The sequence below is a fragment of the Odocoileus virginianus genome, chromosome 16, assembly GCF_023699985.2.
Source record: "Odocoileus virginianus isolate 20LAN1187 ecotype Illinois chromosome 16, Ovbor_1.2, whole genome shotgun sequence".
In the NCBI taxonomy this organism is placed as follows: Eukaryota; Metazoa; Chordata; class Mammalia; order Artiodactyla; family Cervidae; genus Odocoileus; species Odocoileus virginianus.
In genome coordinates, this window is record NC_069689.1 from 54,323,028 (window position 1) to 54,347,833 (window position 24,806).

At 40.4% G+C, this 24,806-nt stretch overlaps 1 protein-coding gene across 1 annotated transcript in view; it reads left to right on the plus strand.

The window, feature by feature from the left end:
• AGBL1 (AGBL carboxypeptidase 1) overlaps window positions 1-24,806 on the plus strand; it is a 595,368-nt gene that overhangs the window by 434,207 nt on the left and 136,355 nt on the right. The window contains exons 19-20 of the mRNA XM_070477529.1: window positions 6,952-7,083; window positions 13,368-13,544. Coding sequence (XP_070333630.1) covers window positions 6,952-7,083; window positions 13,368-13,544 — 309 coding nt within the window. The remainder of the gene's footprint in view (window positions 1-6,951; window positions 7,084-13,367; window positions 13,545-24,806) is intronic.

Consider the following 24,806-nt stretch of genomic DNA (forward strand, 5'->3'; position numbering starts at 1 on the left):
TGGTTTCTGCTTTTCTCTGCACATTTGCCTAATTATCTCAACCTTTACAACCCAGCTTATTCTGTTCATTCACTGTTTCTCTGCTGCTTTTTCATTATTTTTGTCTTGTCAGTGGATCAACTCCCTCCTCGCAACTACATATGGAACACCCACAGCTCAATGATATCTAGAAGCTGGAGAGATTTTATTTTCTCCTAAGATTTTAACTTGAAACTATGAGTTAAGGATTCCTCCCTCCCACAATAATAAAATTCCTTTTTTTTTGAAGGGGAAAAAATACCTAAAATACTTTTCTGCTAACAGGAAATTCACAATGCAATTTAAAAATTTCCCCCAATAAAAGAGTAGCTTTTTGAAGAAAAAGTAAAAGTTAAAGTGTTAGTCTCTCAGTTGAGTCTGAGTCTTTTTGACTTCATGGATTGTAGACTACCAGGCTTCTCTGTCCATGTAGTTCTCCAGGCAAGAATACTGGGGTGGGTAGCCATTCCCTCCTCCAGGGGAATCTTTCCCACCCAGGGATCAAATCCAGATCTCCTGCACTGCAGGCGGATTCTTCACCATCTGAGCTACCAGGGAAGCCCAGTAGATGGGGTGGAGAGGGAGGTGGGAGGGGGGACCGGGATGGGGAATACATGTAAATCCATGGCTAATTCAATGTATGACAAAAACCACTGCAATGCTGTGAAGTAGTTAACCTCCAACTAATAAAAATAAATGGGGAAAAAAAAAAATAAAACTTTTTTTAAAAAATTGAAAAAAAAAAAGAGAGAGAAGGGGAGAAGAGAAAGAAGGTAAATTTATGGAGAATAGCTTCAAGTCCTTTAGTTCTTAAAATTCTCACCTCACAGATGACTCCAAACACCTTGACTCCAGATATCAGTCCTGACATCTCTGAATTCTTCCTTGCTTACATAGCCCATCAACTACCACACCTTATCAGTTCTGACCTACTCTTCAAGAATTAGTTTTCATCTTCCCCTATTATGACTGAGCAGACCATCTACCTATTTGCCCTTTTTTATCTTTCTCACATATTCGTGTTTATTTATGACTCCATGCATGCACCCTGCAAGTTCCGGGTCATTCCTGGTGTCAAAAGCTTCTTGTTCAATCAGTAAACTAAAGGACTTGATCAGATACCAGAAAACAGGCTCAGTCATCATCCCATCTAACTTCTCAACCAACAACATTGTTGATAGGAATTTATCTGGCCTTTGCTAAAATATTTCCGGAGCACAGAAGTTTTTAAAAGTATGACATCGCATTGCAGGACATCTATAACCACTGAAAGTTATTTCTTGCTGATAATAAATATTCAACAACTGAAATCTACTTCCAGGATACATATTCTCCTTCCTTTTGCCTTCCTCTGCCATTTGAAATGTTAGCAAGTATATTTATTCATGCTTCAAGTGGGAAAATTTATAAATTTGGAGGGCTGTTCAAGACCCTACTGAGTTTTTATTCCCCCTAGGGTAAGCATCTCCAGTATTGTTAGTTGATCCGTGTTTATGTGTGCATGAATCCTAAGTCCCTTCAGTCATAACCCCAGGCTCCTCTGTCCATGGAAGTCTCCAGGCAAGAATACTGGAGTGGGTTGCCATGCCCTCCTCCAGGGGATCTTCCCGACCCAGGAACTGAAACCCAAGTCTCTTATGTCTCATGCATTGGCAGGTGGGTTCTTTACTGCTAGTACCACCTGGGAAGCCTGATCCGTGTTTATAAACATTCCCATTTCCCTGACTTTCTGATGTCAGTTTACTGAGGCATCCTAGCTTGTTTTAAAATGCCACACTCAGAAGTGAAAAACACTGTATTAGATACAAATTGACCAGTGTGAGGTACATCAGACTGATTGCTCTTCTAATGTATGACCACTTTAACTTCTCCAGAAGCAATTTATGATTAATTTTGACATCCATGGCTACTGATTCATTTTGAGTAAACTGTCATTTAAAACCTCCAAATCTCTCATTCAAAACCTACTGCTAAGCTGAATGTCTCTTTTCTTTTGCCAGTGTTTGCATCTAATTGTAGGAGCTGCATTTATTCTACTTTAAGTGTTTCATTTTCCACAAGTTCTTTTCTTTTTTCCACTTATAATTTCCGCTCTTACTTGTTTACTGTGCTCTCATTCATTCAAGGTCATTATTACTCTCTCGTGCATATGTGTGGTAGTTGTAGTTGGGTCCAACTCTTTGTGGCCCCATGGACTGTAGCCCGCCAGGATCCTCTGTCCATGGGATTCTCCAGGCAAGAATACTGGAGTGGGTTGCCACGCTCTCCTCCAGGGGATCTTCCTGACCCAGGGATCGAACCCATGTCTCTTATATCTCCTTCATTTGCAGGTGGGTTCTTTACCACTAGCGCCAATGAAGAAGCCCATTCTTCCCTCAGTTATCCTCAATTCTGTATCATTAGCAAATCGGACAAGCACCTTCAGTTACTTACCCTGTGTGATTAGCTTATTACATAAAGACTACATTTCTAGAAACTAAGGAACAAATGTGAGAAAATACCTCAACGAAATTCTGGGACTTCTGTCTCTTTGAAACACCGAAGTGTGTCTGCATCCCATTTTAATGTTAAGTACACAGAGTACACGCTTGACAAATTCTCACACAATGAACATACCATGTAACTGTCAAGGAAACCAAGAGACAGAACACCACACATAACCCAGACCCCAGGCCATAATGTAATGTCCCCCTACCTTCAAGCATAGACATTATTCTAACTTCTTTCAGTGGAATACTTTCGCCTGTGTTTGAATGTCCTATAAAGGAAATCATACGGCTGTGCTCTTTCATATCTAGCTTGTTCCTGCGTTCTCAATCCTGGATGGTATTTTGTTGAACAATTATAGCACAATTTATGAATCAATTCTACTGCTTACAGATTTAGGCTACGAAAAATAGTGCTGCTGTGTATGGGTTGGCCAAAATTTTTGTTTAGGTTTTTTCCTTAAGATGGTACAGAAAAACCCAACTGGACTTTTTGTTCAACCCAATATATTCTTGCTGTCTTCTCGTGCCCAATGCATGCATTTCTGTTGGGCAGGTTCTAGAATACGTGTATATTCAGCCTTTGAAGACATTCCCAAATTGTTTTCTGTCATCGTGGTATGGCACATGGTCCCACAGGCTGGGTTCCAGAGTTCCACTTCTGTTTTCTTTTCATGATGTTAGGAGTCCTAATAACACATTAGATGCAGCCACATCTCACTGTGGTTTTATATTTCCTAGATATTGATTGAGGTTGAGTACATTTTCATTTGCTTAACAGCCATTTGGAACTTCTTCTTTTGTCCATTTAAAACTTGAGTTGCTTGTTTTTTTTTCTTATTGATACGTGTCTACATTCTCGATGAATCATTTGTTGGATGTATATACTGCGCATATATTATTCACTCTTTGGTTTGCCTTTTCACATTTCTCCCGGTGGTTTTGCTTCAAAAGAAATTCTCAGTGAAATGTATCTAGTTTTTTAATGTTTTTATTTATTTTTAGTTTTTATTTTCATCCTCATTAAGAACTCTTTCCCAACTCCAGGGTCATACATAGTAACCTATATTACCCTCAAGTTACTTTATTATTTTATCTTCCATGTTAGGATCTATAATTTATGTGGATACTTTTTTAACATATTATAAGGATAAATATTTACTTCTATTTTTCTACATATTTTACACTGGAATTCAAGCCTCCTAAAACCGTCGTTTCCCACTGTACCAGTGTGTGAACTCTGTCATGGATCAAGTGACTGTGAGACTCTCCTTGTAATATCTACTTTTCTCTATTGATCAATTTATGTATTGTTTTACCAATAATAATGTCTGTTATTCTTATGAGTTTTATGCTCTTATGCTATTTTAAATACTGTTTTCCAAGGTTTTTTGTGATTCACACAGTCAAAGGTTTTAGTGTAGTTAATGAAATAGAAGTTTAATGATTTTCTGGAATTCCCTTGCTAAATTTATGATCCAGCACATGTTGACAATTTGGTCATTTCATATTTCATAGCATATAAAATACTGTTTTGAACTTTAGACTTTTTTGGTACATTTATAGTATTTATAAATGCACTTGATTTTTATATGTTGACATTCTTACCTGCAATTTTGCAATAATTTGTATGTATAGATTTTTTATATTCTGCATTTAGCAGTCTTTATATGGAGATAAAAGACAATTTTATTTACTCTTTTAAAATCTTATACTGTTTTTTTTCTCTTATGTTTATTTTTCTTTTAATTCAATTATACCATCAATTACAATTGAATCTTAGTGCCAGGTCTTTTCCTGAATTCAGGGATCAAGCATAATATTTCATCAAAAATTATACTATGAACTGTTTTTTAGGTAATGGTTCTTAGGTTAAGGAAATTCTGTCTGTAAATGCATATTTTTTTACATTTTTATTTTTATGCAATTTTATAGATTACTTTCCATGTACTGTTATTACAAAATATTGGCTATATTCACTGTGTTGTGCAGTATATCCTTGAGCCTATCTTATAAGATTGTGTGTTACTTTTTGATCCTGTATGGGTATTGAATCTTATTAAACATTTTTATGCATCAATTATGATTATCATATTAGTTCTTTCTTTAGTCTATAAATGTAGGGAATCACATTGAATTATTTTTGATGTTGAAACAACCTATTTTTGCATTCTAGATTTTAACTAAATATTATACTGTATTATTTTTTCATTTTGGTTTTGAAATAATTTTAGAAAAGTTCCAAAATTAGCAATTTTAGAAAAGTTTCAAAAATAGACAATACCCATATATACTTCCCTAGCAGGACTTCCCTGGTGGCTCAGATGGTAAAGCATCTGTCTACAATTTGGGAGACCTGGGTTTTATCCCTGGGTTGGGAAGATTCCCTGGAGAAGGAAATGGTAACCCACTCCAGTACTCTTGACTAGAAAATCCCATGGATAGAGGAGCCTGGTGCAGGCTACTGTCCATGGAATTGCAAAGAGTCGGACACGACTGAGCGACTTCACTTTCTTTCACTTTATGGATCAGATGGTAAAGAATCTGCCTGCAATGCGGGAGACTTGGGTTTGATCACTGGGTGCGGAAGATCCCTTGGAGAAGGGAAAGGCTACCCACTCCAGTATTCTGGCCTGGAGAATTCCATGGACAGAGGAGTCTGGAGGGCTGCAGTCTGTGGGGTTGCAAAGAGTCTGACACAACTGAGTGACTAAACACACACATACATACTTCATCCACTTTCCCCTAATGCTAATGTTTTGCACAATTATGGTACAATTATCAAAACTGAAGGTTAATATTGGAACACTAATATAAATGAAATGACAGACTTCATAAGGATTTTATAAGCTTTGCAGACCAATTTTTTTGTTTGTTTCAAGATTAATCCACAATCCTCATCATACTTAGATTTCATATTTCCTTATTTTCTCCTCTGTGAGAATCCCTCACACATTCTTTGTCTTTCATGACCTTGATGATTTTAAAGAGTGCTAGTCATTTTAAAATTTTTCTTCAATATGAATTTTGTTACTGCATCTGTTATTGGTGATGTTTACCTTGGTTACTTGGTTAAGGTAATGTCTGCCAGATTTCTCCATGGTAAGGTTACTGTTTTTCCTTTTGCAGTTAACATCTTGGAGGAGAGATTTGGACACTACGCAAATAATCCCTTTGCTCCACAAATCTTTCGCATTAATTTTGGCATCCACCTTGCCAGCAATTATTACAGGGTGTTTTAATGGTGATTTTCTATTTACTTCATTTCTTCTATATTTATTAACTGGAGTTTGTATGGGAAAACTATTGAAGGTGATTCCTCTTTTTTAAATTGAGGTAGAGTTGCTTTGCAGTGTTGTGTTAGCTTCAGCTGCACAGTAACGTGAATCGGCTTCATGTAGACACATGTCCCCCGTCTTGAGACTCCCTCCAACCCTCCCCTGATCCATCTAGGTCATCACAGAGCCCGGGCTGAGCTCCATGTGTTGTAAAGCAGGTTTCCACTGACGATGTTTCACACATGGCAGTGTGTATATGTTAAACCCAACCTCCCAGTTTATTCCACCCCCTCAACTCCCCTGTGTCCACCCGTCCGTTCCTTACCTCTGAGTCTCTATACCTGCCCTGCAGATAGGTTCATCTGTACATTTTCCTAGATTCCACAAATAAGTGTTAATATATGGTATTTGATTTTCTGATTTTCATTCTGCATAATAGATTCTTGGTCCAGCTACATATTAAAGTTCTAATTTAAAACACTCTCTAACACCATACACAAAAATAAACTCAAAATGGATTAAAGCTAAATGTAAAACCTGACACTATAAAACTCTTAGAGGAAAACATAGACAGTACACCCTTGGACATAAATCACAGCAAGATCTTCTTTGACCCACCTCCTAGAGTAACAAAAATAGAAAGAAAAATAAACAAATGGGACCTAATTAAACTTAAAAGCTTTTGCACAGCAAAGAAAACCATAAATGAGATAAAAAGACAACCCTCAGAATGGGAGAAAGTATTTGCAAACAAAGCAACTGACAAAGGATTTATTTCCAAACCATACAAACTGCTTATGAAACTCAATATCAAAAAAAAAATGCAATCAAAAACTGGATGGAAGATAGACATATTTCCTAAAGGTTATTTTTTATTTCCTCTTCCAGTTTGGACCGTGTATCCTCCCCTCTCATAAGAAAAGTTCTCAGAAGGGCTTTACATGAATTATATTTCTTTGCATCCTGCTCAACCCTGAGGTCCTTCCAACCTAACTTCCTCCTTGAAACTACACACAGAACTCTTGCTGAAGTTGACAGTGGTCCCCATGTGTCTGGTTCTGCTAAGTAAACAGTATCTACCTAAGAAAGTTGACATTTTTAAAATGTTTAATATAGTTAACATATAAGAAACTCACAGACTTGGTTTCTCCTTTGTTTGGTCCTTGCAGGTCTTCTGTGATTTCCATGGTCACTCCCAAAAGAAGAATGTATTCCTTTATGGCTGTAGCATCAAAGAGACTTTGTGGCAAGCAGAGTCTACTGTAGGTACATCGAATCTCTTGGAAGATGTCAGCTACCGGGTAAGTCATTTCAGGGAATGACATAAAAAATTTTGTGTCTGGATTCTGGCCTTTGAGACATGCCTCAACCATTATTTTCCTGAATAAGCATTTTGATTATTTTAGCTATAGGATTATAGTACAAGCAGGTTGAAGGCATGTGTTATCTTTTCCTCACTTTTGATGAATAATGGCTTCCTGCCTGGTTACTCTCAATTTGTTTTTTGTTTTCTGTATGATGTGACATAGTGCATAGAATTAGAGATAGGAAACCTCATTTTAATTCCTGACTTTGTAACTATTAACTGTGTGACTATGATCCATTAACATCATCTCTCTGAACCACCATTCTGTCAACTGTGAAACAAGGATAATGAAAATACTGCCCCTGTTATATATTTACAGAAGGAACAAAATGATACTGAATTGGAAAGGATCTTAAATAAATATGAAGGGATGAAAAAAATTAAGGCATTTCACCATCCAAATTCCTCTGTTTGAACATACTTTAAAAAGTAGACACTGATCCCCTGAACCTAATTCTCTTTGTTTCTGGGTTCCAGTAGCTAGAGATCAGCTATCCCCACACTGAACCCAAATGAGGTTATGGAGGGGGAAGGAAGGAAGGACTTCTTTCTGTTGGGATAAAGTAGACAAGCTGCTGCTTACTGGGTATTAGGAAGATATAGAAGAGGTCAAGTTATCCAAACGAAATAAAAATTGGCCTTTGTTTCAAATTTATAGAGGAAAAGGAAAAAATGACTCTGTTGGAAAAACCTGGTTCTCTTCCTATGTCTTTATCCTTTCCTTTTATACAGAACATTTTGTTTCCCACACTGTTGCTTAGTTGCTAAGTCATGTCTGACTCTTTGTGACCCCATGGTAGCCCGCCAGCCTCCTCTGTCCATGGGATTTCCCAGGCAAGAATACTGGAATGGGTTTCCATTTCCTTCTCCAGGGGATCTTCCTGACCCAGGGATAGAACCCGCATCTCCTGCACTGGCAGGCAGATTCTTTACCACTGCACCACCTGGGAAGGTGGTGAGGATCCTCACCACACTGCTGAGGATCAGATATTTGCATTTTCCCCTCCACCAGGCAATTCTGTGATAACAGTTGAGTGTCTTACAATTTAACTGAGTTCTAACACTGTCTACCCAGAGATAACATCAGATCTCTCAGGTTAAAGGCTCAGTCCCAGGAGACATCCCCCCACTTCAGATGCCAATTGCAAGTAGTAGGTCCCCAGGTTACTCACAACTCCTGTCTGACTCGGCTATAAATCAGGGGTTTCCATGATCTCCTCCCACTTGGGTCTGATTATTTCCTAGAATAGTTCATAGTATTCTAAGGAACACTTACTTACATTTACCAGTTTAGTAAAGGATATGCTAAAGGATACAGATTTTTGACTTAAAATAGTCACAAACTGAGAGTTTCCAGTTAAGTTTCATTGAGGAAAAAGTGAGGCCTACAGCTCCGGAGATAGCACCCCAGATAATTCTGAAAAACTGCTCCAGAGAGGCAGAAGGGAAGGTCAGTATATATGTGATTTTAATGAAGGGGTAATACATGCAATCAAATATATATATATATATATTTTTTTTTTGCAGAAGGTTTCTACTAGTCATGAGGAGAATCATCACCATGAAGAATTTTAGTGATTTTCTAGATATGAGGAGATACAAGAATTGGGTTCATAAAATTGCAGCAGCTCATGATTTAATCATTGTAAAATTGGATGGCAAGTGGCAATCTGTCACTGACAAGATAAACAGCCATTTAAAAAGATATATGGATATGGGAGGGCCCCAAGTTTCTCTAAGTGTGTAGTTGGAGTGGGGAGGCATTACTTCCCAGTGTATGGATGGGTTCACCAACCTGGAAGCTCCCCAACTTGCCTTCTATTTGGATTTTATGGGAACATCTTCACATGGGCTTGATCATTTATTGACTCCATCTCTAACCTCTTTCTCTTTCATAGAGAAGTAATGATCAGCCCTGATCCAGGAGTGATTCAGGAACTCACCCAGAGTTACCTTATTAGAACAAAATATGTTCCTATTATTCTTATCAGATAGGAATTTACAAATGTTTTAGGGATCTTATATCAGAACTGGGAATGAAGAACCAATATATATATATTTCTTACTGCAATCACGATATCACAATGATGATGGTATCAACCTCTTCTTAGGGGCTTCCTTTGTGGCTTAGATGGTAAAGAATCTGCTTGCAATGCTGGAGACACAGGTTCAAGCCCCACTCCAGTATTCTTGCCTGGAGAATTCCATTGACAGAGGAGCCTGGCGGGCTACAGTCCACAGTGTCTCAAAGAGTCAGACACAACTGAGAGACTACACTTTCACTTTCAACCACTTATTATTCTGGATATATGAATTTACTGACTATGAAATACTTTCAGGGTTAGTGAGTATCAAAAGGGGGAAAAAGCCCACCAAGCTTCTATCTCACCTGAAAATACTTCTCCTGTGTCCTGAATTGTTTTCCCTCTTCATTTGTGCCTATTAGAAGCATAACTGCTATTGATCACTAGAATTCCCCCAAGGCTATTAATGCAGAAACAGCAGCTTATCTTCCATGTCCTATTTACTCTAAGGCTCAACCAGAGTACTGGTGATAAACCTCAAGAAGCTTAACTGCATAATCTTACTTAGGAAACTAGCTTGGATTAAAACATTCATTTTACCAGGTCATGCTGACCTATATAAAATTATCTCTTATGAGTAGTACATTTAAACTAAAGAATCTATACTATCCAGCCTTAAATATAGACTCACCACGAATTTTTGCTCCTTTTCCAAGTCTCCAATGGATCAGTTCATGTATAGAGTTCATCAGTTTCCTAATCATTTAAAAACAAAACAAATCAAACGACCTCCAGTTATCCTAGCTATCATCGTCTTAATCGCTCACTCTGACCTAGATCCATTTGTGTAAAATCAAAAGGGAAACAGAAGACTTTGCTGTAAATGAGAGGGTGTGGCACCCATTATTTAATGAATGGATAAATTGCCACAGCAGAGGTGTAAAAGGATGTCCCCATTGCACTTCGTAAGTTTCACATCCTCCAGGCTCCAAGGCTCCAGTAAAGGCATCATAGATTCTGGAGTTTTCCAAGTTCACACCATTAATAGAGTGTGATTTTTTGGAGAGAGATTATACTAGCTAAGAAAACATGGTTCACTTAATTTAAGAAAGGAGAGATCATTTAAATGATGTCACATTAAACTTTTTGCAACAAAGTAAAACACTGATAAATAGAAATTATATTCAAGTATTCTCAATCACTTTAGTTGATAGAATAAACCTACCTAAGGCAAAAGAGCTGTATGCAGAAAACTAAAAGACACTGATGAAAGAAATCAAAGATGACACAAAAAGACGGAGAGATATACCATGTTCTAGGATTGGAAGAATCAATATTGTGAAAATGACTATACTACTCAAATCAATCTACAGATTCAATGCAATCCTTATCAAATTACCAATGGCTTTTTTTTTCACAGAACTAGAACAAAACATTTTGCAATTTGTATGGAAACACAAATGACTGCAAATAGCCAAAACAATCTTGAGAAAGAAAAACATAGCTAGAGGGATCAGACTCCCTGACTTCAGACTATACAAAGCTATAGTTTTCAATACAGTATTGTACAGGCTCAAAACTAGAAATATACTCTATTTATGTCTATTTAAGCAGTCATTTAAAGGCTTGGATAAGCAGATCTATTTTTTCCAGTGAATAGTTTATGAAGTACTCTCTATAAGCAGCACTGATCCATGTGCAGAGATTTTCCTGTGAGCAAGATACAGGCTTGCTCTCATGGAACTTCTAGGCTTCAAAAGAGATTGAAAATAAGCAACTAGCTACATACAGAATAATTTCACTGTAATTGTGATGAACACTTTGAAGGAAAAAAATGGTGTGAGGGATCATGGGAAAAGAGGGACAAGAATAATGTGTGCTAAGTCATGTATGACTCTTTTTGTTCACATGGACTGTAGCCCACCAAGCTCATCTGTCCGTGCAATTTTCCAGGCAAGGATGCAGGAGTAAGTAGACATTTCCTATTCCAGGCAATCTTCCCAACCCAAGATCAAACCTGCATCTCTTGTGTCTCCCACTTTCACAGGTGGATTCTTTACCACTGGTGCCACCTGAGAAGCCCCAAGAATGGATGAGTGCATGAAAGTTGCTCATTCGTGTCCAACTCTGTGACTGCATGGATTGTAGCCTGCCAGGCTCCTCTTTTCATGAAATACTCCTCTGTTCATGGAATTCTCCAGGCTAGAATACTGAAGTGGGTAGCCATTCCTTCCTCTAACGGGTCTTCCAAGTCCAGGGATTGAACCCAGGTCTCCCTCATTACAAGTGGATTCTTACCATCTTAGCCATTAGGGAAGCCCAAGAATACTGGAGTGTGCCTATCCCTTCTCCAGGGGATCTTCCCCACCCAGGAATTGAACTGGGGTCTCCTGCATTGCAGGAGGATGCTTTACCCGCTGAGCTACCAGGGAAGTCCCCAAGAGTGGATATATGAAACTGATTAGGAGGAATTTCAGAAACTCTGAGGATAACATTAACACTTCATTTCCCTTAAAATTATAATGCTATAGGCCTGGAGCCTATGTAGGAACTTAGTGATCATAGTAGAATATATTAATAAATACATTAATATATATTTATTTCAAATGTTTTTATAATTAATTATATTAATCCTTATATTAATATAATAGCTATGTTAAGCATGGGTACAGTAAGAACTAGATACATTAAGAGATTTGCTTAGTGTTCTAGAAGTAAACAAAAACTGCATTTCTTGAAAAATAGTTCCTAAATTTACATTTTCATCCCTTTGTTCTACTTCTCTACCTTCTCCCAGCAATTTGTCCAAAGACTGACATTATGCCATTTCTTATCTAATCTATATACATTTTTTATTATGTGCTAATTTTTGGAGACTTTGCTAACACTGAAGTGAGAGAACCCTCCGCGTTCATATCACAGAAGTTCTGAACTGCCCAAGGGTAGTATTTCTGCTGTCCCAAAGACTCAGTGTACCATCAACTGTCGGATACCACCCCTGGGGGTTGGGAAGGGCCGGGGACTAGTAGTCCCCTTTCTTTAGATAGACTAGGGTCTATCAATGCCTTCTGGCTTCCCTGGCTGTACGGTGGTAAAGAACCTGCCTTCCAATGCAGGAGAGGCAAGAGACGCAGTTTGGATCTCTGGGTCAGGAAGGTCCCCTGAAATAGGAAATGGCAACTTGCTCCAGTACTCTTGCCTGGAGAATCCCATGGACAGAGTAATCTCACGGGTACAGTCCATGGGGTTGCAGAGGGTAGGACATGACTAAAATGACTGCACACACGCACAGGACATACAGTAACCTTCTAAATGGAAACTAAGTGATCGCACGTGGTATAGACGAATCCAGAGAGTATGGGATTTTGTAAGTTTTATAATTGGCCTAACTTCAGATTTATAGATCAGAGGATGAGATTGAAAAGTTCATTTTGGCAGTTATGCTCTTTCAGGAAACAACTTAACTTTATAAGTGCTCCCTCTCAAGAAGCACCAGTGATCCGTATGTCTGAGATAAGTGAAAATCCAGCCAGAAAACAGGGAGTCTGGGTTGAGCCACTCTCTAAATTTCAGGTCCCTGTGAAGTCTGTGGCTTCCCATGGGGCTCAGTACAGTACTGTATGAGGTTGGGTATACTGGTTCATAGTGATGCAGGAAGATGAGGTTGAAAAATCATAGTCTTTGGAGTTGGCCATGTTGGCATTTGGATCCCATCCCACCCACTTTGTAGTTGAGCTTCCGCTAATTCTTTCTAACTTTTCTAAGCTTTAGTTTCCTTATCTTTAAAATGAAAAAAGGGGTGTTCATAAGTGGCTCAGTGGTTAAGAGCCTGCCAATGCTGGTGACCCAGGTTCGATCCCTGGGTTAGGAAGATCCCCTGGAGATGGATATGGAAACCCACTCCAGTATTCTTGCCTGGAGAATTCCATGGAACAGAGGAGCCTGGTGAGCTATAGTCCGTGGGGTCACAAAGAGTCAGACATGACTTAGCAACTAAACAGTAACAATAACTATGGAAAAGGATTAAAAAATTGGTACTCAATACTTAGGATTGATATAAGATTTATAGTTGCATGTATTAAGTGTTTGATATATTCAGATGCTTAATACTTACTAAGCAATTATTATTATTTTTTAATGATGCATAGATTCAATCTTCTGCAACTCACCATAATTTTGATTTTCTTAATTATAGACTCTTCCCAAAATCCTTGATAAACTTGCACCAGCGTTTACCATGAGCAGTTGCAGCTTCCTTGTGGAGAAATCTCGGGCCTCCACAGCCCGGATAGTGGTGTGGAGAGAGATGGGGGTGTCCAGAAGCTACACCATGGAGAGCAGCTACTGTGGTTGCAACCAGGGTCCCTATCAGGTATGTGAGGCTGTGGGATACCTCTGTTTTCTGTCCAGCAGCAATGCACTGTGATGGAGAACTATTGCATGCCCATTGATCCCACTGTCTAGTCTGAAAGAGGAAGAAGTCTCCAGGCAAAGTCTGGCCCAGCACCGTTGATCTTGCAGAAGAACTAGTTCAATGAATGCTTTCCCTGGCAGCACAATCTGTGTTGATCCTGGAAGCAATCTGTGCCTGCCTGCTGCTTTGGTATTTCAATCATTTGCCCTCTCCGGCAAGCGGTAGGCAGCCGCTTCAGACAGGCACCCCTGGCTTTTATGGAACCTCTTCCTGGACCTGTTTTATGTATGAGAACATTTTCTTTCCTTTTGCAACACATGGACCAGTCCCCAATGCATCATCAAAAAAAGGCATAGATTAGGGAGTCGATATCGTCAAGACATATATGGTTGGTGTTTTTTTGTCTTTTGTGTTCAGCGGCTCTCTGTTATCCTGCTGTCGCAGAGTGGACAGAAGTGTGTGCCCGATGCGTGTCTCCCCGAGATGAGCGGGCCTGGGACTCATGTTTTAACAGTGAAGGGAAGGGCTGGAATGAATCACATTCTTCCTACAGCTGTATTATGTGTATGAGCAGCTTGGTAGCTCTGAGAGCTGCTTGTCCCACTCCCCCACTGCTGCTGCTGCTGCTGCTAAGTCGCTTCTGTCGTGTCGGACTCTGTGCGACCCCATAGACGGCAGCCCACCAGGCTCCCCCGTCCCTGGGATTCTCCAGGCAAGAACACTGGAGTGGGTTGCCCTTTCCTTCTCAACTCCCCCACTAGAGGAGCATAAATAAGGGGCACAGTGATGGTGCCAGGGCAATAGACTCTTCTACATGTGTTAGGCAAGATGACAGACTACTCCGCGGTGACTTCTATTCAACCCTGAAGATTCCTGGACGTTGCTGGCGTTAAAGCCCACCGTGATGGCTTTGATCCTCTCCTGGAACCATTAGGAAGCACTTGGCGTCTCCACAATCCGGTGCTTGTAGAAATCTGTTAGCCATCAAAGGCAGTTCAGGGAGTGACAGGTGGGTGATGAACATTATCTAACTTCCCATCTGCTCAGAGATATTTTTCAACATAGGGCTACTGACCAACCAGTTTGACCTAGAAATTCTGTTAAGTCGTCAGTTTGTCTATACACAGTAGCTTGAAAGAATTGTTTTTATTACTGAATTAATAAACTACAAGAATGAATTAATCTTTATTTCTAAACATCAATCTGATTCAAAGTAAAGATCTCACTCTTCCAGTTAATGGCAGTGTTGTACAGTGCTTGCCTCTGTAAACCTCTATGTTTCTTGTATGAAATGCAGATACTATTAAGGATTCCTCTCCTTCCTGATAACCCTGGAGGAGGAAATGGCAGCCCACTCCAGTATTCTTGCCTGGAGAATCCCATGGGCAGAGAAGCCTGGCGGGCTACAATGCGTGGGGTCACAGAGAGTCAGACTCGACTGAGCAACTGAGTGCACTCTCATGCTTCTTCCTGCTAGGCAACATTTTTGTAAAGGCCAAAAGAAAATACATAAACAAATGTACTTGGGGGGTTATTGCATTAGGATTCTGTTCACTTTCTTGACATTTAAAACCCATAGGGTTGGAAAAAAAAAAAAAAAGCCTGGACTATTGTGACTCAAGACGTTATGCTTATAGACTTGTGCCTCTCGCTGTATGCTTCTCAATGGAAATGGGCCAGTCACTTGTTTAAAAGACAACTCCATGCATCCCTCACAGATTTATTGGATTGGTGACTTTCATTGACTTTGTTTCTCCAAGCACCAATTCAGGCTAACAGCTTCTAGTCACATAAGTATCAATGCCATTCAGAATAAATCAACCAGACACTCAAAGGCCCTTGGAGCTGTTGTTTGAAAACTAAGTGACTCATAGGTTCAGGCCCTCACCAACACTCCATCTTTCAGGCAACATACACGGTGGTGGTTGGAAATGACAAACAGTGAAAGAAGCTTGCCCAGTGGGATGGCTTTCAGATATGGACTCAGCATTTGTCCTGTGAAATTTTCCATATGACCTTTGCATGGGGTCTCTATAAGGAAGGATGGAGAAGGAATTGGCTTAGAGAAAAGTCCTAACAGTGCCAGACCTGGCTTTGCTTTCAAGATCCTATTCTGCATATGAAACACCTCTCTGAAAGGATTGGTTTTCCCTTTCCCTTTGTTTTTCTGTTCTTACAAATGTTGTTGAGTAACTGAGCAGAATTGCAGACTGAACAAGAGGATGGTGAGTAATTTTACATATTGGGGGGGCACCCTGGGGAGAGGAAGTTAGCCCAGAATTGGGTGTTTCAGTGATTTTTGTCTGAGGCATATAATGAAATCTATGAGCTATAAAGCTGTATAGAAATTTCCATCCTGAACATACTGCAAATGACTTTTGTATTTTGAGAAGCTGAGTCCCAGTTGGGTCCTGAGGTTATTATTCTAAGGTCATCTTTCCATTTTTTTGTTTAGCATTACCATTTATCCAAGAGATGGAGGGTGCTTAAATACCCCCACAGGGGGCATTCCCTCCTTCCTTCATAAGAATATAAATATTTTTGCAGTTTCTCTGGTTAATGCAGCTTTAAAGTAGTTCCAATCATTTCTCCCAGCACACTAAGTATCTGATTTGTTAGTATTGAAATGAAATATGATTTCTTACAGTGACATTTATGTTGGAACAACATTGAAGCATATAAACTCTCACCTTCTGATAATTATTATTAATATGATATTTTCCTTCTATTTTCCAGTCTATAGTTGACTAATATTGAAAAAAAAAATTCTCCTGGTTTTGTTTTTCTTTTCTTTTGAAACATGGTCTCTACTGCTAGGTTATATGCTCTGATCCATAATTTGTATTTAGTGTGGAGGTCTCACCCACTGAGCTATTGACTTAACATCTTTGGACTGGCCCAAAGCTGTGGAGGCTGTTGAGAGGAAAAGCCAAAGTGGAACTCTGCATCCTTTGGAGGCTTATTTTTTAAGTCACTCAGTCTATGTGGACAGCTGTGTGCTTTACACTGAGTGTTTGTGACTTGGAGTCACATGCATGGTGTGTTTGCATATTAAAGCTTATGACTGATCCCGGGGGCTGCTTGTGGCTTAGGAGGCTAATGTGAACACTCCCACCCAAACGGGCTGTTGACAGGCCCCTTGGCAGTGTTGCTGACTCCTGGGATGGCCAGGAGGGTCTTAGTCAGAGGAAGGACAGAAGATGGGTGACTCAGCTGAGGTTTGAAGAGTGACTCAACTGCGTGTTGACAAGCGCTACCTGCCAACCGCTTGCCCTGCATTGCGGACTCCTCAGCTATCCATCCTCCTTACCACCAACGGAGGGATATTTCAGGAACCCCCGCCTATTCAAATCATAGTACTGCCCATTACCCATCATCGTGTTTGGAAAAAATCCAAACTCCTCATCATGAGGGAGGCCAACTCCTCACCATCAGTGTAAGGCCTTTGACAGCCTCCTCATTCGTTATTTTTAAACATTTTTTAATGCCTTTTTAACATTTATTTTTAACTGAAGAAGAGTTACAATATTGTGTTGGTTTCTGACATACATCAACATGGATCAGTCATAGGTACACATATGTCCCCGCCCTCTTGAGCCTCTTTTCCACTTCCCACTCCCACCCACGCCTCTAGATTGTCAGAGAATCCCCGTTTCAGTTCCTTGAGTCATATAGCAAGTTCCCATGGGCTATCTATATATATGCTTAGAATCTATGTTTCCATGCTGCTCTTTTTTTAAAAGATTTTTTTTTTTTCTGGTGTGGATCATTTTTAAAGGCTTTGTTGAATTTGTTATGGTATTGCTTCTGGTTTAGGCTTTTCAGTTTTTTGGCCATAAGGCAGGTGGGATCTTGCTTAGCTTCTCAATCAGGGATCGAACCTGGACAGCCTGCATTGGAAGGTGAAGTCTTAATTGCTTCCCATCCCTCCTCATTCACTTTTTATACCCAGTGTCTTCTTTAGTATGGAATAGGTGTTATGTATGTGTGTTGTCTCACCAATAAATGGTTAAGTGAATGAATAAATGGTGATTTCCAGGTAGGGTCAGGTGATTTTCCTCTGTCCATGGATAACTAGAAAAAGAAGACGAAATTCTCACCACGGTCTAAATTTGATTAGAAGCTATTCTAAAATTTGACTTTAAGAGTTGTAATTCATGGAAATGAAAAGTGTGTGGGTGAGAGAGGAAAATGAATAAGAATGCAACTCAGACTTCTCAGGCCTGTCACTATATACATGATTTAAGAGCACCTAATGGATTCGTTCTCAGACTAAGGCAATTCTAGTCCAGGTGTGGAATTTCACATGGCCACATTCTAATAACAGATGAGGATTAGACAGGAAGACATCCACCTGTGCATGTGGGAGATGCTGCCCGGCACCTCCTAGATCCCCCTGGAGAGATGCTGATTCCCCATTGGCTCACAGCTGTGTCCATCACCAGAAATTGCCTACAGCTGGTAGAAGCTGCTTTGACCAAAGCCCTGGCTTCTCTGTGTGAGCCTGCATCCAACAACTGGTCTATGTGGGGATACAGTGCCTGACCCAGTTGGAAAAACTCCAAAGTGGGGGGCATTCCAGTTCCAGAAGTCTATGTAGAACCATTTGGGCCTCAGTTGCAATTGTGTTGAAGTTCAGCCTTCTCCTCAGCCCAAGTCTGCTTTTCTCACCACTCCCGGGTGGGATTATGTCATGTGTCCCCACTCCCCTGCAAATCCTTCTGCAAAACAGCTTATAACAGTATTTCACAAAGGCTTAAATTAGGAAACATAAGTGTTGGAACGAAGCACTTGAGCTGTTGAAGATAGGTTGACAGGGATGAATTTCATATAAAAAGTTAAATCATCTCAACTCGGCTTTCAAGGCTCCCAGTGCTCTCATTCACCAGGCTGCTCTGTCCATGGGGTTTCCCAGGCAAGAATACTGGAGTGGGGTAGCTGTTTACTTCTCCATGGAATCTTAGTGACCCCGGGATAGAACCCGCATCTCCTCCATTGGTGGGTGGGTTCGTTACTGCTGAGTCAGCAGGGAAGCCCCTCACAGTGGTGGTCTACTGCTGTGTGCTCCAGAAGGGAGGTGGAGTATATTAGTTCCCCACAGCTACCTTATGAATTACCGAAAATGAACAAGGCTTCCCAGGTAGCTCAGGCGGTAAAGAATCTGCCTGCAATTCAGGAGACATGGGTTCGACCTGTGGGTTGGCAACATCCTCTGGAGAAGGGAATGGAACCCACTCCAGTATTCTTGTCTGGAACGTTCCATGGAAAGAGGAGCCTGGTGGGCTGCAGTCCACGGGGTCACAAGGAGTTGGACACGACTGAGTGACTAACACGTTCAGGGGCTTAAAACAGTGCATATTTATTCTATAACAATTCTGTAGGCAAGAAGTCCACCATTATGGGGTTAGAAACACCATGTTTTCTCTGAAAGCCCTAGGGAAGAATCTGGCTGATGGCTTCCTCTTAACTTCTGATGTTTCCTGGCTTGTAGATGCATCGCTCCAATCGCTTCCCGTCATCACGTGGTCTTCTCCACTTGTATGACTCTGCCTCTGTGTCTTCTCTCCCTTTCTTATAAGAACACCAGTCATATTCCATTTGGGACACACACTCTTCCAGTGTGACCTCATCTTAACTAATTACATCTCCAACAACCCTATTTCTAAATCAGGTCACATTGTGCAGTTCTTGGAATGACACTGATTTGGGGGAGATGTTATTTCATCTAGTACACTAGGTCAGACAAGAAGGTACAGAATAGTTAGATCTAAGAACCGAAAAGTGGTTTTTATTTGTCTTCTTATTACTGTGCTGGGAAGCTCAAACAGATGATCGCCACTCTTGTTTTCATGATGAAGAACAAAAGTTTTAGATTTTCTTGGAATTTCTTGGAAGACAAATTTGAGAGCCATGCCATAGATAATGAATTCTTTTTAAAAAACACATTTTTATTTATTTTTTAAGTGTCTGAGCCACCTGGGAAGCCCACAATTATTTTTACTTTTTCTTTTTTAGATAATGAATTCTGTTTAGAGCTGCTTGAATATTATAACATACAGTGCCCTTAAGGAAGCAATAATAACAAACAATCTATGTTATTTACTGTGTGTAAAACCTGGAAAGGCTGCCCGCTCCAGTATCCTTGCCTGGAGAGCTCCATGGACAGAGGAGCCTGGCTGGGTACAGGCCATGGGGTTACAAAGAGTCAAACACGACTGAACAGCTAACACACTCCACCACCATCTTTTGTAGCTATAAGTTAATCCATTGTTTTGCTGCTGCTGCTGCTAAGTTGCTACTGCAGGGTAAAACACTGTCAATTTTGTTTTATCATCATCACCACCATCATCCTTGTTTTACTAACTGGGATACTTAAGAAGAGTGGTTCAATAACTAATTCAATGCCATGCAGTTAATAAATTTTAGGATCAAGATTTGACTGCAGATACGTGTGGCCCTGGAATCTTAGCTTTTACCACCCTACTTCCTGCCTTGCTGAATGACATTGGTGAAAGGAAACCCGGGCTTGGGAAACAGGTGACCCAGTTTCTGCTTTTGGCTACCACTAAGGAAATCCGCCCTTCACAGGTAGCGCTAGTGGTAAAGAACCAACCTGACAATGCAGGAAATGTAAATGACGCGGGTTCAATCCCTGGGTTGGGAAGATCCCCTGAGGAAGGAAATGGCAGCTCACTCCAGTATTCTTGCCTGGAGAATCACATGGACAGAGGAACCTGCGGGTTACAGTCCATGGGGTCACACAGAGTCAGACACAACTGGGTGGCTAACACTTTCACTTTCAAGGAAATCTGCAACAATGGGTGTCTTGTCTATAATAAGAAGACATAATTAGAACTGAGACATGGGCATGTGGTGGTGGTTTGGTCGCTAAGTCGAGTCTGACTCTTTGTGACCCCGTGGACTGTAGCCTACTGGCTCCTCTGTCCATGGGGTTTTCTAGCCAAGAATACTGGAGGAGGTTGCCTTTTCTTTCTCCAGGGGATCTTCCCAAACCAGGGTTTGAACCTGGGTCTCCTCCAGGGAAGACCAAAGACATGGGCATGGTCTCTGGTAAATTGTGTTTGAAATAAGCAGCCTTTGATGATTATCCATGGGGCTTTTGGGTTACCTAGACCAGGATGACCTGGCATGATTCTGAAACCCCTAAAAATCTTCAGCAAGCACTGCTGGGCATGTGATTTTTCTAACGGCAAACTGCTGTGCTTTTATAAGCACCAATTAGCTATTTGTGAGGAGGAAACGGCAGCCCACTCCAGTATTCTTGCTTGAAGAATCCCATGGACAGAGGAGCCTGGTGGGCTATGGTCCACAGGGTCACAGAGTCAGACACGACGGAAGTGAGAAGCAGCAGCTACTTGTCAGGAGCCTTTGTTCATCCATCCCGTCCTTTCACAGCCCTTCTTCCATCTTGACCTGTTTCTTTGTTGGCCTTTCCTGAGTAAACAAAAAGACTCTGGAGGAATGTAGCACTATGAACTGACAGCTTTCTACCAGCAGGGAAAATGAGAGGGGGCAGAGCTAGTCTGCAGTGAAACAAGCTATTGAAGTTTGTATTAGACAAGTCCCTGCATTGCTTCCTACACTCATTTCCCTTCCTGGCGACTGCTTTCCTTGTTCTGTCAGAGAACTACAGTTCTCACACGGCTCTTTGGACTTGACTAGTCTTTGAGGACACTTCTCTTTCTCAAATGTCCTAAACTGTAAAATTGCCCCCCTGCCAGGGAATACATGTACATTCTTTCTCTCTTGACCAAGCACACATTTATGTGTATGGATCATACATGTATGCACATATTACCTATCAGTGGTTCTCTATTAATTCATACAGGAAGAATGGATGATTTTTTAAAATATTATATATCTTTTTTTTTTTTAATTTTATTTTTTGACTGTGCCAAGTGGCACGTGAGATCTTGGTTCCCCAACCACAGAAGATATCTGCTCGCTCTTCATTGGAAGAGCAGAATCTTAAACACTCGACCACCAGGGAAGTCCCAGCTTATTGTTTAGTGGGGTGTCTGTTAGACATGGGCTGCCCTGGCAGCTCAGACAGTAAAGAATCTACCTGCAATGCAGGACACCTGGGTTCAGTTCCTGTGTCAGGAATATCCTGTGGCCAAGGGAGTGGTTACCCACTCCAGTATTCTCGCCTGGAGAATTCTGTGGGCAGAGGAGCCTGGCGGGCTGCAGTCTGTGGAGTGCAGAGTCAGACGTGACTGAGCGACTCACACACTGGTAGCCTGAGTTCCAAGGAGACCTCTGCACTGTGCAGCCGTAACTTCGAGACAATTACCTGACCTCTACGAGGTTTAGTTGTAAAAATGGCTTCCTCCCTATTCCTCCCTGTAGAGATGCTGTTAAGAGTGAATGAACAAACGCCTGTAAAACACGGATCTTTATTTTTCTAGTAGACATTCATATTTTTTTAATCATCTGTACTATTATTGATGGTATGTAAGAATTTTTAATGATTACCTTGTCTTTTAATTTTAAATAAATACACTTAGGCTCTAACTTTATCCATAATTGTCTTCCTCAGATCTTAATTAGAACCTTTGGGGTTGGAGATTAGGTATCTGTGATTTTATTAACTTTGCTATGAAGCCATGGTTGAGAATCATAGATTTTGACTTTTACTGAGGCTAATATCCATATATCTATATTTATAGGCTTAGGTATATCAAAACAGCTTCTATATGTATTATTTAGACATTTCCTCTATTATCTACCTTCTATTCTATCAATAGAATAATTATATAATAATATTATTCTATATAATAATATAGTTTATAGATGAGCTTCTAGGAAAGGGAAGGGAAACTTGTGAGTCTGCTCTTAGGGGAAGAGTGAGGAGTAGAGGGCAGGGCAAGGAAAGAGACTGAAATTCCTCCAAAATTGCTGAATTTAAAAGCTTATTCTGGGACTTCCCTGGTGCTCCAGTGGTTAAGATTCACCTTCCAAGGCTGGAGGTGCAGGATTGATCCTGGTCAGGGAGCTGAGTTCCCACATGATTCATGGTCAAACAGCCAAACATAAAACAGAAGCGATGTAACAAACTCAATAGAGACTTTTTAAAAAAAAGCCTATTCTGATCATGAGCACAACTCAAGAAAATATTTTGGATCACTGTTCTCTTGGAAGTAATTTTTCTGTCCTATGGGTAGCCTCATATGGACTATAACTCTTTCTGAGTTCTGAGTGAGAGTCGAGGGGTATCTTAATTTCTTTAATGTAATTTGAAAATTGTTGTTGTTCAGTCATTAAGTCATCTCAGACTCTTTGTGACCCCATGGACTGTTTCATGCCAGGCTCCTCTGTCCTCCATTATCTCCTGGAGTTTGCTCAAATTCATGTCCATTGAGACAGTGATACTATCTAATCATCTCACCCTTTTCTCCTTTTGCCTTCAATCTTTCCCAACTTCAGTCTTTTCCAATAAATTGACTCTTCTCATTAGGTAGCCAAAGTATTGGAGCTTCAGCTTCAGCATCAGTCTTTCTAATGAATATTCAGAGTTGATTTCCTTTAGAATTGACTGATTTGATTTCCTTGCAGTCCAAGGGACTCTCAAGAGTCTTTTCTAATACCACAATTCAAAAGCATCAATTCTTCAGCACTCAGCCTTCTTTATGGTCCAACTCTCACTTCCATACATGTCTGCTGGAAAAATAGTATTACTTAAAATTTTAATGTGCATAAAAATCACCTCAGGATTGTGTGTAGTGCAGGTTTCTGAGCCACATCTCTGTTTGACCTGGGGTTTGGCCCAGGAATCTGCATTTCATCAAGCACTCCTGGGAACTGCAATTCTTAGTCACTGAGAGACAAGGTAGGACAGGGTAAAAGAAGGTAAAAGGAGAGATGGTTTTGAAGCTGGTTTTTGTTGTTTCTGTTTTTGTTCTCTTTCTCCTGATTTGCTCTGGGCTTATAGAGACTTTTTCATGGCTTTTATTGTAAAGTCTCATATTTTCTGCCTCCCCCCCACCTTTAAAAAATTTTTTTGGCTTGTATGTTGTGTTTTATCTGTGCTTTTAGATAACTGGCTTAGTTCTCCCAGAAAAGTTGCATTTAAAAACTATCTAATATCCCAGTGAGTTGAAAGACATTTTTGATTTTGTTTATTTTTCTAGTTTTTTGGACAGCATGAGGTTAAAGTTTCTTAAATTGCTTGTAGAACAAAAGTGTCTAGGAACTGATATAATTATATACCAAATAGTTTGCCTTTGCGTACACTTTTCTGGGGAAAGTGTCTACAATTTTTTTAGATATTTTTAAAGGGAGAGCAACCACCCCACCCCCCGACACACACACACACACACACACACACACACACACACACACACAAAGATTAAGAGCTCATGCTTTAGTTTATTGAATCCAAGATTTCCAGGGAGTCCATCACAGCTTCCCAGCGTCTGCTCTTAAATCAGCCCTAGAAGTGTTTGACTTGACTTTGTGAAAATCAAATGGGGTCTGTAAATCGCTGACTATCTGTCTACTTATCAATTAGCGCAAGAACAATGATACATCTCATTAAGTGTATATTAGAGTAACTTCAGTCTAAATCTTCTGTGGTTACCCATAGGACAATAATGTTTTCAAGATTCTGCTTTGTGCAGGTGGTCATTTAGAATGAGAAGCAGCTGCCAAGCTTCGCGTGGGATTAATGCAGAGTCTCAGGCCCCACCTACTGCTTCAGGATCTGCCTTGTAATAAGATCCCCAGGTGATCCATATTCCTAGGAAAGCCCTGATTTAGAGCATCCTTGGTTTGCTGAGAGGGCTTCCCAGGTGGCTCAGTTGGTAAAGAATCTGCCTGCAATCCAGGAGACAGAGGTTTGATTTCTGGGTTGAGAAGATCCCCTGGAGGAGAAAATGGCAACCCACTCCAGTATTCTTGCCTGAAGAATTCCATGGAGAGAGGAGCATGGTGGATTGCAGTCCATGGGGTTGCAAAGAGTCAGACATGACTGAGCATGCATGCATACTTATGATTGGTTGGCAGGGCCTTAAGAAAGGATTAGAGGTCCAAAAAGGGAAAACTTAGGGAGCTCCAACTTTTCTGTTAGATAAGGACATTGTTCCCAGAATTTTTGTAAGCTGGAAGGAGGTGCTGTATGTGAATGAGATTTAAAAGGTTAACATAATCCCTAATATGAGACCTTTAAAAAAATAGAGTATAATTGCTTTCCCATGTTTT